Source organism: Talpa occidentalis, unplaced genomic scaffold (assembly GCF_014898055.3).
Source record: "Talpa occidentalis isolate TD23 unplaced genomic scaffold, MPIMG_talOcc4v2.1 talOcc4.3, whole genome shotgun sequence".
Taxonomy (NCBI): Eukaryota; Metazoa; Chordata; class Mammalia; order Eulipotyphla; family Talpidae; genus Talpa; species Talpa occidentalis.
This window is the reverse complement of record NW_023603184.1, coordinates 42,533,200-42,550,492: the sequence shown is the minus strand read 5'-3', so window position 1 is coordinate 42,550,492 and position 17,293 is coordinate 42,533,200. Positions and strand designations below refer to the sequence as shown.

The window sequence follows — 17,293 nt, the reverse complement described above, 5'->3', positions numbered from 1 at the left end:
CCCCCCGGACCCCGGCTCGGCGAGTCCACGCTGATTCAGGGCTGCCCCAGCGCTGGGGATTTAATTCACTGCTGCAAATCCTTCTTGAGCACGCGTGTGTGGAGCATTCAGGGGTCATCCGAGGCAAGGATGAGGACTTGGTCCTAAGGGGCAGAGAAGACCTGCCTCACTGGCAGGGTCCATGCCCCGGGGAGGCGGTGCTGGAGGGCATGCACCTGCAGGACGGCAGCCATGCCAAGCTGGGGACAGGAGGGCAGTGAGGTGCAGATGAAGAGAATGATGGTGGGTGTGGGCGGGGGTGATGCGATCTTGGGAAGCCGGAACTTCCCCTGTGGGCAGACCAAGGCACTAGGCAGGCGTTTCAGAGTCATCACTGGTGACAAAAGCACCCTTCAGAGTTAACCTCCTCCTATTCTGTTAAAATGTTTTCAAAGTGGAAGATCTTTTCTGTTTCCTTAAACTGTTGTTCCCAAGCCCCGAGCGAATACTTGAGCGTAAGCGCTGAGTATGTGCTCCGCGATGGGAAACACTCGCGGATGACTCACTGTGGTAAAGGCCATAGCAGCAGCGTAAGCACAGGCAGCACACGGTGAGTCTCCTCTGAGATTTTCATTGAAAAGAAAACAGGTGCACTCAGCGCCTGGTAGTTGCCGCATAAAGAATGAACCATGAATTAGCCAAAAAAAAAAAAAAACAAAGTCGGTCCCCCGCCTTTCTCATTTAGAGTAAGATTTCAGAAAACTCTCGACAAGGTAGTCTTGGTACCTGAGTGGGGCCAGGACCCTAGAGCGGGTCGCTGGCAGAGCTGCTGGAGGAACTGGGGCTTTGTGCAAAGTAGCGACAGGACCCCTCAGGCACACGGGAACAAGCGGCCTGGGTGCGGCGGCCCCCCGGGGACCGTGGTGGGCTCCACAGAGACAGACCTGGTGCAGCAGGAGGCGGCCAAGGCCCCGCGCATGCTGGAAATGCCTTCGCATCTTAAAGGCCGGGAAGCAGAGGCTGGGTTTGTCTGGGAGGCTGGCTGGGATGGGGCCTGATGCCTTCGAAGGGAAGCGAGACGGTAGGGAGGAGCAGCACAGGTTTGGGAGTCAGAAAGCACCTGGTTCCCATCCCTGCTCACCAGCTGTACAACCACAGGCGATCACCGCCCTTCACCGCCCTTTGTTTTTAAAAAGACACATAATACATCACAGGATTGTTGCGAGGGTTGGATGAGAACATGGAAAGTCCTAGCATAGTGCGCGACTCAGTCAGCGAACAGCGCTTCCTTCCAGCAGTGTGTTTTTCTCATGGTGGGTGAGTCTGTTTCCTAAACTGACTGACTGGCTTTTCCTTCTCCGACAGCAAAACCCAGTGTCTGCATCTCCCATCCCCAGTGGCACGAACAGCCCAGCCCCGAAGAAGAGCACTGGCAACGTGGATTATCTGGCCTTGGACTTCCAGCCGAGTTCCCCCAGCCCCCACCGCAAGGTGCCTGGGGTGGGTGGGGTGAGGGTATGAGGGTTCTCGGAGTCCTGGGGTGGGATCCTGCAGGTGAGGGTGCCTTCAACACTAATCAGCAGTACTCGGCCTCTTAGGAGTCCACTGCGCGTCAGTCGGAGCACCCCGTTCCTTCTCTCAGGGCACCCGCAATCGCAAAGCGCTTCAGCTAGTCCCTCCCCCTGTTGCACACAGGAGCCAGTGACTACACACCAAGACAGCTGATCTGCTCAAGGTCACTGAGTGAATCAGGGCTAGATCCAGGAATCCCGTGCCCTGGTCCTGAGAACTCGCTGTCTGATACGGGGTCCCGTAGAGGGGATTTCTGGGCCTACGAAAGCCTTGGTAGGAAGCATGCTTAGCTGCCCAGGCCAGGAGCTCCCTGATGGAGGGCGGCTCCTCAAGGAACACACACGACGTCCTATGGCTGGTGCTGTGTTGTGCCCAGAAAATTCCTTCCCCCAGATGAGTGGCACAGGCTGGTGGTGAGAACAGAGCTGAAGGCCTGGATCCTTCCACCAGGCCAAGGAAGGCCCTGGGACTTCCAAAGAGCTGAGAAATCAGGCGGCCTGGCAGGGGCTATTGCCTTAAACAGGAGGGATGGTGCAATTTGGGGGTCAGGCTTTAAGACCACTTTCAGAGAAAGAAGACGGGCTCCTGCAGCTAGTCAACTGGCAGGCACAGCCCACCTGCTCCCCACCTTACTGACAGCTCACATACCCTGTCCCCTAGCCATCCACGTCATCCGTCACTTCCGACGAGAAGGTAGACTACGTTCAAGTGGACAAGGAGAAGACCCAGGCCCTGCAGAACACCATGCAGGAGTGGACAGATGTGCGACAGTCCTCGGAGCCTTCCAAGGGCGCCAAGCTGTGACTCGGGGGCTTGCCGCGCCTGGAGAGGGGCCAGGAGGCAGTGTTTCTGGAGCTGCCTCCACCCCAAACCCCTCTCTCGTCCCCATCACCTCCTCCAGCCTCCTCCTCTCTACTTTGCCACTCTGGCCTTCAAAGCACTTGACATCAGGGACCCTGAACCCTTCCCCTGGGAGGTAAGGGCCTGATTGAGGCACTTCCTCTCCCCACTCGACCCACCTTTGGTTTTATTAGTCATGGCTAAGCCTTGACCCACCTTAGTTAGAGCTATTGCCAAAAAACATCCTTCAGCCTCTTCCTGCCCTTTAGACCTGAATCTCTACCAGATGTTTGGAGGGAGGCGGTGGGGCTCTGAGCCAGATTCCAACCTCACATTCGGTCACAGCCCTCAGCCTCCTTCCCTTCAGCGACTGGGCTACCTCTCCTCCAGCCAAGTCATCTTGCTGACCCAGGGCGCCAAGGACCAGCAGACCAAAGTAGACGTGAACTTCTTCATCCCTATCTGTCTTGGCAAGGAAGGGGCAAGGCTGCCAGAAGATAAAAGGTTAGAGGTGGTCTTGAGGGTAAATGGCAGTAGATCCCCAGAGGCAGACAGCAGTTGTACCTGCAGTGACCCCCTGCTCTCAGCCCAAGCAGCAGGCAGGGCAGCTGTTGTGTGGGGGAGGTAGAAGGCTGCGGACAAAAGGGGAAACTGAGGCTGGGCAACCAAGAATAAGGAGCAGGGCTTGGCGCCCAGGAGATGGGGGTGGGCTATAGGCCCACTCTGTACCAGGATGGAATGTGCTCCTCTTCCAAGTCCCCACCCACTGAGAGCACCTGGCTGGAGGCTTGGGCCGTGCTGGGCACGGCAGCCTGCCACACGTGTGTGTGTGTGTGTGTGTGTGTGTGTGTGTGTGTGTGTGTGTGTAAGCACAGGGAGGGAGGCTGGTGGAGGTGTGGGAAGCAGTGCAGGGTGAGAAATGGAGTTGGGTGCAGGGAGCACAGAGGTGATACAGGGACTGAGGGGCAGCCCTGGTACAGGAACAAGCTGGGCAGAGGCACAGGACACTACAGGAGGGATTGTGCAGCACGTGAGTTTCTGCAGGCTGGGTGGTGCGAGACACTGATGCAGGGAGGGGAGATAGGTCCAGAGGACCTGATGGGGTCCCCAGGCAGTGCCAAGTGCAGGTGGAACAGAAAGTGAAGGAGTATTAGGTTACGTCAGGAGGGTGGCGTGATGAGGGCAGCTCCCAGGACAGATGGACACTGGGTGAAGCAAGCAGTACAAGGAGGAGGACACGTGGGGAATGGCCGGCTGCTTATGCCAGGGCCCTGGACAGGTGCGAGTGTGGCCTGGTGCTGGGCCTTCTGTTGCTCCCCCACATTCCAGGTGCCACAGTGGACTTAAATCTGTCTACAGGGAGGCCAGACCCCTCCTCCCATAGCTTGAAAGGCTATTAGATGAGCACCCAGAGGCAGGAGATGGGGCATCAATTTATACCACAACTTGATGCCCTGCCTAGGGGATCTGAATCTTCTATGCTGAAAGTTTCTTGACCAAATTCAAGGATTTCAAAGGCAACTGGGCTGACCTGGTGTCTCATCCTACCCGGGGGTGAACGGACCTTCCTCCTCCACAAAACAGCCTCTACCATGTTTATGGGAATGGCTGTTGCGTACCTTGCAGCTCCCGTGAGCACGTGCACACGCAGCCGGACCATTCTCGGGGACGTCCCATCTGGGAGGACCTCCTTTCTCAATAATTGCCCTTCTCCTAGTATTAGTTTCCAGCCCCCACCAACTAATGGCCACTGTAGCTGGGCTCTGGGCTAGGCACTACAGACACTGGAATGAATCAGACTTTGTCCCTGTACTTGAGGTCACAGTCAGTGAGAAGACGAAGACAAAACATTGGTGATGGACAGCAGAGTAGAGAGGGGTGAAGATCAGTGACAGTTTCTAGGAAAAGGCCCTGAGACAGGCCTTGGAGTGGAGGAAGGAGGCGTGACTTGGAAAGACTTGTGTTTTGAGAATAACTAATCTTAGAGAGGATGGGTCCGGCCACTTGGAAGCTATGGCGCCATGCACCTGTCTCCACGGGTGTAAGGACGGTGGTAGGTGCTGGGCAAGGCTTGCTGGTTCATTCTGCCCAGCCCTGTGTCCCATATGGCAGGGCCACATATGGCAGAGCTTTTAATGGGGTGTCATACCTGTACCCCCGGCAGCCTACAGGAGGGCCAGGTGTCCATACCCTCAGTTCCCAGCCCCAGTGGCCTCCCTGTGTGCCTGTGTTTCCTGAGTGTGCCGTGATGGAGCTCCTGAGATAGACAAGCAAAAGGAAGCATCGGAGAGGAGGAACTTGGCCTGTCAAAAGCAGAGGTGCTCACAAGCCCCAATCACCAGAGAGCCGGTACACACCTGCTGGACCAGTGTAAAAACCTTTGGTCTATCCGCGGGTCAGAGTCCACCACGCCTGTCGCCCTGGCAAGGACTGACACATCAGAACGGAGATCATTCTCAGCCAGCATAACTCAAACAAGGCCTCATCCTATCTGGGGACGCGCCAGAGCAGCAGCTGTCCTTATCCACTGGCGGCGCTAGAGTTCAACTAGAACAGGAACAGTGGGAGAAGAGGGCGGCCTCCGAGATGGGTGGTTAGCGGGGCTCTGGGGGAACGCCCTCTGCTCTGACTTTTCTCTCAAAGGTCTGGACCGCCAGGGACCAGAGCCTTAGCCCATTAACCCAGTCCCCTCCCTAGGCTGATTTCGGTAACTTCTACATTTGAAACCTCTCAGCTGTGCCCCCACTCCCAGCACCGAAGCACAACCATTCTGAAGTGACTGGAGCATGAGCTCAACTCCAGTCTGCCCTTTACCCTGAGGCTGAGGCCTCAGCCCAAGCCATGGCCAGCTAGCACCCCCCCACACCCCCCAGGGGTCTGGAAAAGGAATTCAGGGCAGGAGGGAGACGCTCACACCCTTCCCGCTCTGGGCCTTCATCCGCAAAGTGGGGGCGCAAGGCCGGCCACCTGAGCTCTAGAGCCCCTCCTAAGGGGCTGCTGTGCTGGGATTCTCGAGTTCTTTGGGGCCTGGGGCCATAGCGGGCTGCCTCTAGGGGCCCGCTGGAGCTTGAGGCTGTCACGCGGTATTCGGTGGTGTATGTGTTCTTGTGTGTTGGCTAAATGCGTCTTGAAACTTTAGAATCATTTCATACGGAGCTGTCACTGTCACTATTTGTTGGGACGAGAAAATGGGCTAGGAGAAGCCCAGCCTTGGGCTCTTTCCCTGTTGCCATTTAAAATTGACATTTAATTTTTTCAAATCACTGTTGGTGCCTAATCACTTAAGTTATTAATTTATTCTGTTTTCTGTTTTCTTTAAAACAAGATTTGTAACACCTATTTATCCTGTGCGTAGGTCTGGGGCGGGGTGGGGGCGTGTTTAGGTGGGTCCTGTTTTCTGCTGTGGTGACACACGGCGCAGGCCTGGCGCTCGCGGGGCCCTGTTTACTGTGGTGTTGGAGCAGGACAACAATAAAGTCCATTAGAAGCAACCAGCGAGGGCTGCTGAGTCTGCCTTGTCTGCGGAAGACGGACACGCCCACTCGCGCCAGCACGGGGGTGCCCTTGTGCAGGCTTCCACTTCTAAAGAAATCTGCTCACACTAGTTTCTCTCACAAGCCCAGGAAGGTTGGGCTGCCAGCCTGTTCCACCTTCATTGTAACAGAAAAGAATCAGGTAATTTTCTTGGCCGGGAACAAGAATGAATCCTCCTTACCTCAGAGTCTGTATTTCTGATGTATAAAATGGAAACTGCAGCAACATCTGCCAATTCATCTTTCTTAGCAGGCGCTGGACTGGAAGTACAGAGGTGGGTTTGGATTAGGCCGCTACCAGCCTGCCCTCAGGGGAGGCTGTCAGCTCCTTCACCTACAGGCGGGGCTCTGCCTTCCCACCACCTCTGTTCCCCAATGGGGATTGGCCCGGTGCGAAGGTTGATGCTGAACCCAAACACGGGGCACCACCTAGGCCTAGCCCCAGAGAGGCCACAGCCCCCAGGTTCTTGGAGGGAAAGCAGAAGGAATATGGTACCGGCTATAGCCATTTCTGGGAAACCCAGGGCTTTAGGAGGTCTGAACAGTCTCCAGATATTGGGGTTCCAACCCCTCCTGATGGACTGGGCCTGCCCAATGGGATGCTGTACAGGGGACTCACCTAGGTGCCTGCCCTTCCAGAGAGGGATGGTTCCCTTGCTTCTCAGGAATGCTCTGCTTCCTTCTGCCAGCACCTGCAGCTGCTTCTGTCCCAGCACTAGTCAGGCCCCCACCTTATTCACAGGGCACCTGAATGCAAGGTGCTGTCACCTCCCAGGGTATAGCGCACAAGTCAGTGGGGCCAGGGGACCTCGCCTCATTCCCCAAACACAGTAAGAAAGCAAGGGTGACCCGGACATCACAGCCCCTGAGGCGGGGAAGAAAGACGTCTTTAAAGGCTTCCGAGAACTATATTTATTCCTGTGAGGCCCTGGCACGCTCCATTTAGACGGGGCTACAGCAGTGTCAGGGCACGACGAGGTCAGTATCTGCTCCCCCCAGGCCGCTGCTCTAAAGACCCACCGCTGAGGAGCTGAGCCAGCAGCTTCCCTCAGAATGGACAATGGCTTCATGAGAAACATCTGCAGAAAAATAAGGCCCCTCTATCTTAACCAGAAAGGGGTACAAATGGTGGCATCTCAGGCACTGAGGCAGGCTGGGGGAGAGGGGCCGGGGTTGAGGGTCTCCCACTGTTGCTTGGTGTGGGGGAAACAGACCAGACGAGATTGTCTGAGTCTCTGCCCTGTGCCCTGCTGCTTCCCACCTACATTCATGTCAACAGGCCAAATGCTGCAGTACCCACAAAAGGCACCACGCACATTGCCCCTGCAGCCCTTCAGAGAAACAAGGAAGCCAGAGGTGAAACACAGCACCCCCTTCTTTGTGCAAGGACTAGGGTCCTGCTCTGCCGTTTATGCTATAGAGCAGTAGGATTGTCAAAGGAGCTGGAAGGAAATGCTACTTGATGGCAAAACACTAGAGCGGTGCACGTGAGCCCTCCTGGGTCCTAAGCAGATCAACACTCCAGTGCGGGCAACCTGCTGGGGGCGGGGGGCAGGGCCCAGCGCGTGTCCACCTCAGCTGCTTCAAGTTGACCAGGACACTTGGGTGTAAAATCTTAATGGGGCCAATCCCAGAGCCAGGCCCAAGGCCAGTGCAAAGAGCTTAGGTCTCACCTCTATAGCTGAGCCTCCGCGCACCCGTCAGGTTGAGGACTGCTGTCCCAGCAGCTCCCTCTCCACCTTTCTTGCCTTTGGAAGGGCCTGCCTTCAGGACTGGGCTGCCATCACAGCCCAGACCCACAGACCCCTGCCAGCAGAGCACCTCTCCTCGGGGCCTGGCCCCCACCCAGCTCCCAGAAGGAAGGGGTCAAGGCCTCCCCACAGATGGGAGCAGGTTGGGGAGGGCTCCCATCAGAAGACCAGTCTGTGGAAGTCGTCACCATTACCACCTGCAGGGTTGCAGCCCCCGGGAGAGCCTTCATCCTCATCCTTGTCTTCATCAAAGCCCCTGCCCCAGTGTGGAGATGGGAGTGCAGAGATGTAGGCCGCCCTGCTTCGAGCCTCCTTCTCCTGCTCCTGGAAGATGGGTGGGGGGTGGGGAGGAAACTTAAAATGCAAGCAATGAAATGGGAGTCCCCCTGCCTCCCCACGGCACCGCACTTCAGTTTCTCCTCAGTCCAGGCACAGAGAAGCCACAGCTCCTGCCCCAGCAAAGGGCATCCCAGCTCAGAAGGAGGGTGAGTGTAGATCTAGGGTCCAAAGAGGTCCTTCTCCTCCCAATAAAAACTCCCAGCCCTTTGGAGACGTGAACTTACTCGTACTAGATTGGGACCGACCAACAAGGCTAGTCCTGGCACGAGGAAGGAGGAGGTCCATGGACTTTGAGGGTCCCACCACGCTACACAGAGACCTTTTCCACGGCCTGTGGATGCTGCCCAGCTCACTGCTCTCAGGACGCTGGGCTCAGTCCCTGCCTGCCAGAAAGCTGTTCCTGCTGAGCTGAAACTGGCCTCACACCCCTCTCCGCTGGCCCCGCCTGCACCTGCACAGCCTGAGGGAGCACCCTGCACTGTTACTACTGCAGTCACCCCGTGTCTGTCCGGGCCACTGACGCACTCCCGCGAAAAGCAGCGGAGGAATGGCTGCGCAGGAAGACCCAGGGACGCCAGCAGCCGCTATCTAAGTCAGTGGTGGTGCGGGGTGCCCCCGCCCAGGTCAAAGGTCCCCCCGGGGCTGCTCACCTGCAGGTAAAGGATGTTGTCCTTGGAGATGGCTTCCATCAGGTCTTTGTGGAGGGTGGGCTCTGCCCGGACTCTGGGAGAGCCTGGCTCGGCCCCCTCGGCCCCCTCCTTGGGCCGCTGCCTGTAGAAGAGCACGTAGGCCGTGTCCTTGGGGAAGAAGGAGGTGACGTTGCTGACAGACTCGAAGGAGGAGAAGGACACGCGGGTGTCGTTGAACAGGTACCACTGGTGCTCGGGCTCCGGCCTGTCGGCGGCCGCGGCGGGGCGGGCGGCGCCCTCGCGCGCGTAGCAGTAGTAGTGGCCGCTCTCGGAGGACACGCCCGAGTGCACCACCACGCTGCACAGGTCGTAGGCCTGGCCCCGGCCCCCGGCCAGCGGCAGGCGCAGCAGCAGCGGGATGGCCACGTCGTCCAGGATCTTGCGGCGCCGCATGGTGCGCAGGTCGAAGGCGAAGCGGAGCAGCGTGAGGATGAGGTAGCGCGGCCCGCGGCTCAGCTCCACCGCCTTCTCGGCGTCCTGCAGCGACGCGCACGGCTCGCAGTAGTAGCGGTTCTCGGCGGTCAGCCGCTCGGGGGACAGGAAGTAGTTGACCAGGTCCAGGACGGAGCGCGAGGCCTCGGGGGCGCTCGGCGGCTCCCCGGCGGCGGGGGCGGCCGCCCTGCGGGGCCCTGGGCCCGGAGGGGCCTCTTCGTCCTCCACGCGCTTCCTGCCCTCGGCCGCCTTCTCCTCCGCCAGCCCCTTCTCCTGGGGCTCCTGGGGTTCCTCCTGGGGCCACGGCTCCTCGCCCTGCGTGCCTTCCTCCGCGCGCGCCCCCCGTGCGCCCTCCTCGCTGCGCACCTCCACCTCCAGGCTGCTCCCCGCCCCGGGCGCCTGGGCGTCCGGGCGGTCAATGTCCAGCACGGGGGGCGGGGTGTCCACCGCGATGCAGTGTTTTCTCTGGCGCTGGGGACCCGCCCTGCCTGGGGCCTGGGCCCGGGGGTCTGGGCTGCCCACGTCCTCGGGAGGGAGCATCACGGAGCCCAGGCGGCGCCGACGGCAGCGCTCGGGCGGGGGAAAGGCGAGGGAGAGGTCCGTGAAGTCCTCCTCCCGGGAGGAGACGTTGAGGCAGCGCAGACAGCAGATCCGGGTCACTATCTTGCCCCCAAACATCTTCTCCACCGAGGTCGACGTGGGGCGCGGGGGCTCCTCGGGCGGGGAGGGCGAGCGGGACTGCTTGAGCTTTTGGCAGATCCTGGTCCCGGTCTTCTCCTCCTCGTGCAGCCTGCGGCGGGAGCACAGGGTACTCATAGACACAAGATCCACTGCCAGGGACTGGCCCGGCTCACGCGTCTACGCTGCCCAGCTGGCCAGAAGCATCTTTACCTACCACAGGGACACGCTCACTCGCAGGCACACGTGCTACCCCGCCACCTGCACACAGGCCCACAAACTCACTCCACAGAGACAAGCCATGTGCACCCATGGCCACGAGCCCCGGAGCCACCGGCAGGCGCAGCACTGGGTGCCCGTGCACACGCTCCCCTCCCAGCGCACAGTTCAGGGCAGCACCTCACGCTCGGCCTGCCCCCCCCACTCATGGCACACACTGCACACCGACACGCTGCAAGGTGTGCTGCAATGCAGCACTCCACTCTCGTTTCCAGGAAGACACGCAGCCCAGAGCCTCCGCCTAAGCCAGGTCTGGCCTCCCTTACCGATCCAGCAGGTACTTAAGGTACTCCGAGCAGTCCTGCTGGGTGCCAGGGCTGAACCAGGGTGTCCAGGATGCCGAGAGGAAGTTCTCTGGAGAAATGGCAGGCCGCTAGGACCAAGGCAGGTGAAAGGCATAGTCAGGGGCTGTGTGCTCACCTGAGAGTCTTCCTGGCAACCATTTCCCAAGTTCCCAGCCTCCTCACCAAAGCCCTCCCCTTTCTCACTATTCCTCAGCCAGCCCATCCCGTCCCGGCAAGTCCGCAGCCTGTGATCAAGGCATCAGGGTCATGGAGAGGAACAAGCCCCAGCAATCTGCTCTTCCTGCCACACCTCATACTCTCCCTCCAGGTCCCTGCTCACGGCCATTCCCTCTACAAATACCCTTCTCCCCTAGCAAAAGCTTAGTAGAGAGTGCAAGTCTCAGAGCCAGTGTCACTGTCCCATGACATCTTCCGAATGTCCCCTTCCCCTGCAGTCCCTTCTGTTCCAGCACTAAGTGGAGACTCGCAGGCCCATCTTTCCAACAGACCCTGAGCTTCCTGCAGGCAGGACTGTTGCTTACTGATGTCTATGCCCCCACAGAGAACCTGGCATGGAACCTGGCCAAGGGATTTAGGTGCCATGCGGGCAGACAGAGAACAAAGCACAGCCCTCAGGGCACCTGGCAGTGCTGAGTGCTCACGAATCACAGCAGACACTGCAACACCTAATGCAATGGACTGAATTACCGATGGGCGACAGCACAGGTGAGGAGCTCGAGGAGACACTCCCTTTACTGCCCACTAGGGACACTGAGTCAGCTCCACGGGCTTTGGCCAGGAACCCATACCAATCGCAGACTGGGGCTCAACAGCTTATCACAGGAAGGAGGGGCTTGTAGCCAATGGAGGCAAGTCCTGGGGAAAGGGTGTCTAGATGAGAGCGACCCCCGCACTCACCTGGCTGTGCTCCAGGAAGGCGAAAAGCCACTGCAGCTTAGTCATCAAGGGCTGCGAGTTGTTCTCAGTCAAACGGAGCACACAGTGTCTGAAGCTTCAAAACAAAGCAGGAGCACCCAGGGTAAGCCAAGGGCATGAAAGGGGTCTCTACTTCACCCATACCACGGGCAACCCAGAGTCTCCTAGCTAAAGGCGAACACCTCTAGCTCACGTGGGTCAAAGGTCAGGGGCCGGGAAGGAGCAAGAGACAAACAACTCAGCACAACGAGGTGACCCCTGCAGTCCCTTCCAGCTCTCCAGTCTCTGATTCAAAGACTCGAAGACCGTCTGGCCCCATGGCTGTCATGGTAGAATGCTCAGTATCAGTCCTACTCACCCCCTCCGCCCTGCTTCCTCAGGAAAAGGCTCAACCTTGGCCCTCCAAATCTGCTCTTACAGCCCCTTCTCAGAACCCCCCTTGCCACTGCCCATTTGACTACCCTGAATTGTTCCCCTGCCTTCGAATGAGAAGCAAGGGTCACAGTGAGGAATACGCTAAAGAGGATACTTGAGGGTAGACTGGGTTCAGGGACAGAAGTCCAATCCCAGGGGAGACAGGAAGTAGCCCCTCCTGATAGAACAAGCTCATCTCTAGGCCCCAGCTTAGCTCCTGTTTCACGAAAGGTTCTAGGCAGATACAGCAGGCATTTCCCCAACCTGTAGCCACCATACAAAAAAACAGCACTACCAAAATGCAGACCCCTTAGCCAGCCTGCAACAAAATGCCAGTGGGCATTTAGAAACTTGCACGGTAATTTGACACAGTTATGACCAAACAAGCGCAGGATCATTTTTCTGGTAAGTCATGTCACTGTATTTTACAAGTGTAAACAGTCTGCAACAGGATGGAAATTTAAAAAATAAATAAAACCAGTCCTTCACCAAGCAGTTTGAGAAGCACAACCAGCAGCACCATAGAAAGTCTCGATGTCAGCTCCAATTCCTTCCTAGTAGACACAAAACTCAGAGAGAAGACACTCACTCAGGACATACCAGAAGCCAGAACCAAAGCTGACTTTCACGGCGACTTTTTAAAAAGATGCTTAAGTGTGATACTAGTGAAAAAACTAGTTGACTTAATAAATGGAAGAAAACAGAAAGCACAGAAATAGACCCCTCATATACAGTCAACTAATCTTTCACAAAGGAATGAAGGCAACACAATGAAGCAAGGACAGTCTGGTCAACAAATGGCGCTGGAATAAATGGACATGCAAAAATATCTAGTCACAAAACTTATATCCTTTACAAAAATTAACTCAAAATGGATCACAGACCTAAATGTAAAACACAAAACTATAAAACTCCTAGAAGACAACAAAGGGTAGATGGTAGTAATATAAGGGAAGATGATCTTAGGTATGGTGAAGATTTTCTAGATACATCAAGATACAATTCATGAGAAAAATGACAAGCTGGGCTTCATCAAAATTAATTCTGCTCTGCAAAAGAGTATAAAGAGGGCCTCCCCGGTGGCGCAGCAGTTGAGCGCTGGGTTGCGAAGCTGCCCGCAGCCGCTGCAGCGCCAGTTCGATCCCCGGCTGCTACCCGGCCACCAGAGGAGGGTCCCACATGGCGCGCAGACCTCTCCTGCCGCCCGCTGCTCCCCTCAGCAGTGTACTTCAGTCCTTCTGCCTGCTCTGCTCCCCGCTCTGGCTCTGGTGAATTCTCTCACCCTCCTGCACTTCTGACTGTACCCAGTGCTTATATAAATAAGTAAATAAATCTTTAAAAAAAAATAAAAATAAAAAAGAGTATGAAGAGAATTACAAGAAATGCCACTAACTGCAAGAAAATATTTTTGAAAGACACATATGATAAAGGAATGTTATCCAAAATATATTTTAAAAAGCTCTTAATACTCAACAATAATAAACAACCCAATTTTAAAATGTGCCAACATTTTAATAAGACACCTCACTAAAGATCAACAAAACTGAAATACCTCTGGCTGACCTACAAAACAAAGATTCAAATTTACAAAAATCAGAAATAAAAGTGGGGACTTACCGCCAATTCAACAGAAATAAAAAGATTATATGACAGTAACATGAACAGTCGCAAAGCAACTTAATAACCTATGTAAAACTGACAAATGCTGAGAAACAGAAAACCTCCCAAAAACAAAAGCTAAAGAAATAAGACCACCTGGATAGAGTTATAAATAGCTGGAAAAAATCTTCCAACAAAGAAAAACCCTGTAACTTTTGACTACTCTGGTAAATTCTATTCAACATTTAAAGAACCATTAGCAAGCCTTCTCTAATGTTTCCAAAAAACTGAAAGGAGGGATTATGTCTTAATTCATTCTATAAAGCCAGCATAATCCTGGCACCAAAGTCCAACAAAGACTACAAGAAAAGTACAGATCAATGTCCTTCAGGAACACCGATGCAACAATCCTCAACAAAATACCTGCAAACAGAACTGAGCAGCATATTGAAAGAATTAAATACCATAACCAAATGGGATTTCTCCCTGGAATGCAAGGACAGTCCAACATATAAAAATCAATTAGTGTGATATAACACATCAACAAAATGAAAATTAAAAAATAACATAATCACCTCAATTGATGCAGAAAAAGCATCTGAAAAAATTCAACACCCTTTCATGATAGACACTCAAAAAAATGGGAATAGAAAGAAACCACCTCCATGTAATAAAAACCATATATGAAAAACACAGCAAACATAATGCTAATTGGTGAAAAACTAAGTCTTTCCTCCCAGATCAGGAACAAAACAAGGATGCCTGCCTTCACCACCCTATTCTACAAAATACTGAAAGTCCTACCCAAAGCAACTAGGTGAAAAAAATAAATGATCCAAATTTGAAAGAACAAGTAAAACTGTGTTGCAGCTGATATGTTCTTAAATATAGAATAATCTAAATATAGAATAATCTAAAGACTTCACACAAAAGTTATAGACCTGAAATATGAGTTCAGCAAAGCAGCAAGATACAAAGTTGACAAAAATCAGTTGCCTTTCTGTACAATAATCATAAAAAACATGAAAAGGAAAAAAAAAAAAACTCCATGTACAAAAGCATCAAAAAATAAAATACATTCATACAATGAAAGCTATAAAATATTGAGAAAAGAAATTAAAAGATATAAATGGAAACATCCTGTGTTCATGGACTGAAGATTAAATATCAGTAAAATGTCAACATTACCCAATGTGAACTACAAATAAAAGACAATCTCTATCAAAATGATAAATGCATACTAAAATTCACATGAGATTTCAAGGGGACCCACACAACCAAAAAATTTTTTGAAAACAAAATTGGAGTATTCAAACTTCATGATTTCAAAACATATTACAAAGTTAATCAAAACAAGGTGGTATCATAACAACAGTTATATAGAACAATGGAACAGATTACAAACCCCCAAAATAAATCCTTGTATATACAGTCACATTACTTTTGACAAGGGTGCCAGACCACTGAATGGAGAATGATGGGTCTTTTCAACAAATGGTGTTCAGAAAACTAGATATCCACATGCAAAAGAATGAAGACAAACCTTAACTCAAAATGTATCAAAGACCTAACTGTACCATCTAAAAAAATAAAACTCTTGGAAGAAAACATTTAAAAAGAGCTTTACAACACTGGATTTGGTAATGATTTCTTGCACATAACATCAAAGACAAAGACAACAGAAGAAAAATAAATTAGACATCATGAAAATTAAACATTTTGTGCCTCAAAAGAGATTATCCAGTATTACAGTTAAAAATGGTGATGTAGAAGGCCTCCCTGGTGGCGCAAGGGGTTAAGACGCAACCTATGAAGCTAACCACAGCCACTGCAGCACGACTTTGATCCCTGGCCAGGGAGCCACCCACATGGCACAGCAGACCTCTCCTGAATCGCCTGCTGCTCCCCTCAGCAGTGTATTTCATCAGTCTGCCTGTTCTGTTCCCTGCTTTGTCTCTGGTGAATCCTCTTACCCTCCCGTGCATCTGGCCTGTACCCCGGCTCATGTATAAATAAAATAAATCTTTAAAAAAAAGGAAAAAAGAAATATATGAATGATTTAAAAAAAAAAAAATGGCAAGAGAGCCTGAAACACAATGTTACCATAAAGCCAGTGCAGCAATTCACAATCAGGAGGGAACTCACAATGCACAGCTTCTTGAGAAGCAAAGGGTTTGAACTCCACATTTGTAATCCCAAATTTTAAAACCTGCACTCGAAACAGCCCTCAAAACATCTGCTTTTGAAAGTCAGTAGGGCTTGCATCCATGACACCCAAAGGTCAGTAGAGAAATAGTTCCTAAAGGACTTGTGCAGATGCACCAAGGCTAACTCCCCAGTGCAGAGGTAACCAACTGAATCATGCCTCATCTTCCATAAAAGAGGCCTATTTTTTTATCTTAAAAGTTTCAGCTTGAAGGGCAGGCTTCTGATTTAACACACATCTAAGGTGCCTACTGAAATAATCTCCAAAGACAGCTGAAGTTGATGGAGCTATGGTCACATTCTCCCTTGGCCTCACTCCAGATCACTTGGAATTTATGCACCTCTAAAACCCTTGCTTTTTAGCTGCCACTCAGGAACAATCCTAGAATGCCTGGCTTGGTAGCAAGCAGGGCTTACATTCACAGTCCCACAGGGCTCTAAAAGAGAAAGAGATCTTAACCAGCGATCCCCAAGGGCACATTGCAGAAGCAGACAAATGCCCAGTCTTACAATGAAAGGAGCTTATTAGTTTATCTTTAAAACTGCTGCCTGAGGGGAAGACTTCTAAGAAAACATCCACGGACTAACTGCAATCCTCTTCAGACACCGGGCAGACTGGCAGGCACCTTTCCTGCTCTCCCTCTGCCCCCACACGAGATCACTGGAGTCTCTGTGAAAGGAGCCTGTGTTCACATCCGGGGCCATGGTTTCTGTGGCTGTTGCCCAGAGGACAGATCCACTGGCTCTGGGGGTCAATGAGGCTTATTTATATGGGTTCAACAGGATGTTAGAAGACAAATGAACAATTCTTACCTAGCTACACCACTCTACTCCAGGCTCAGTGTAAACATAAACGCACATCCCGTCTGATTCCCCTGAGGTTTTATATGCTATAAAAGCTGCTTTCCAAGGGTCTAGCTTCCAATAGGCAGCTACTAAGTGCTCACTGAGATCTCCCCCTTTAGGACTGTAACAGGCCTTGGCACACCCTCAACTATTGGAAGTCACTAAGAACAAAGTAGGCTACTTGGACAATCACAAAAGTATAAAAGACGAACAACAGCTAGGGCAGGGTTGAACAAGGTTCCTCTGTACAAGATACAAGGTAATTCCCTCAAGATTGGAAGAGGTCGTTGTTTTATTTAACACACAAAAACTAAGAGTCAAGGAAATGAAGAAACAGGATATATTCCAAATGAAAGGATAAGATAAAGCCTCAGAAAAAGATCTTAAAGAAACAGAAATAAGTGATTTATTGATAGAATTCAAAATAACAATCATGAAGCTGCTCACTGAGGTCAGTAGAATAAATGAGCAAAGTGACCATTTCAGCAGATGTAGAAAATATAAGAAATTATCAGCAGAGCTAAAAAAACAATAATTGAACTAAAAAATACAAAGTCAATTATCAGACTAAATGATGCAGAAATCAGATCAGCAAACTAACAGAAAATCAAAGCATCAACAAGAATGAGGATAGTTTAAGGGACTATGGGACATCAGATGGAACAATAGTCACATCATAGGGCACCCAGGGGGAGGAGAGAAAAGGGCAGAAAAGTAGCTGATGAAATAAAGGCTGCAAATTTCCCCAATGTGGGAAAGTAAAAACATTCAAATTCAGAAAGTTCAGACTTACAAGTAAGAAATACAAAAACAGACACACTGAGACAAGTTATGGAGATTTTTCTACAGAAAAAAATTTTTTTCTTTGTAGGCCAGATGGGACTGGTATAATATATTCAAAGTGCTGGGGGAAAAAA

General features: G+C 52.3%; 2 protein-coding genes across 2 annotated transcripts in view; one reads left to right on the top strand and one right to left on the bottom strand.

Moving 5' to 3' along the window:
• Positions 1-8,870, top strand: part of GAB2 (GRB2 associated binding protein 2) — a 170,374-nt gene extending 161,504 nt beyond the window's left edge. The window contains exons 9-10 of the mRNA XM_037523042.2: positions 1,345-1,470; positions 2,212-8,870. Coding sequence (XP_037378939.2) covers positions 1,345-1,470; positions 2,212-2,355 — 270 coding nt within the window. The 3' untranslated portion in view covers positions 2,356-8,870. The remainder of the gene's footprint in view (positions 1-1,344; positions 1,471-2,211) is intronic.
• The window catches only part of USP35 (ubiquitin specific peptidase 35), a 41,624-nt gene continuing 25,016 nt past the window's right edge, over positions 686-17,293 (bottom strand). The window contains exons 8-11 of the mRNA XM_037523041.2: positions 11,295-11,388; positions 10,359-10,465; positions 8,665-9,925; positions 686-7,999 (exon numbers count right to left, since the gene is read on the bottom strand). Coding sequence (XP_037378938.1) covers positions 7,835-7,999; positions 8,665-9,925; positions 10,359-10,465; positions 11,295-11,388 — 1,627 coding nt within the window. The 3' untranslated portion in view covers positions 686-7,834. The remainder of the gene's footprint in view (positions 8,000-8,664; positions 9,926-10,358; positions 10,466-11,294; positions 11,389-17,293) is intronic.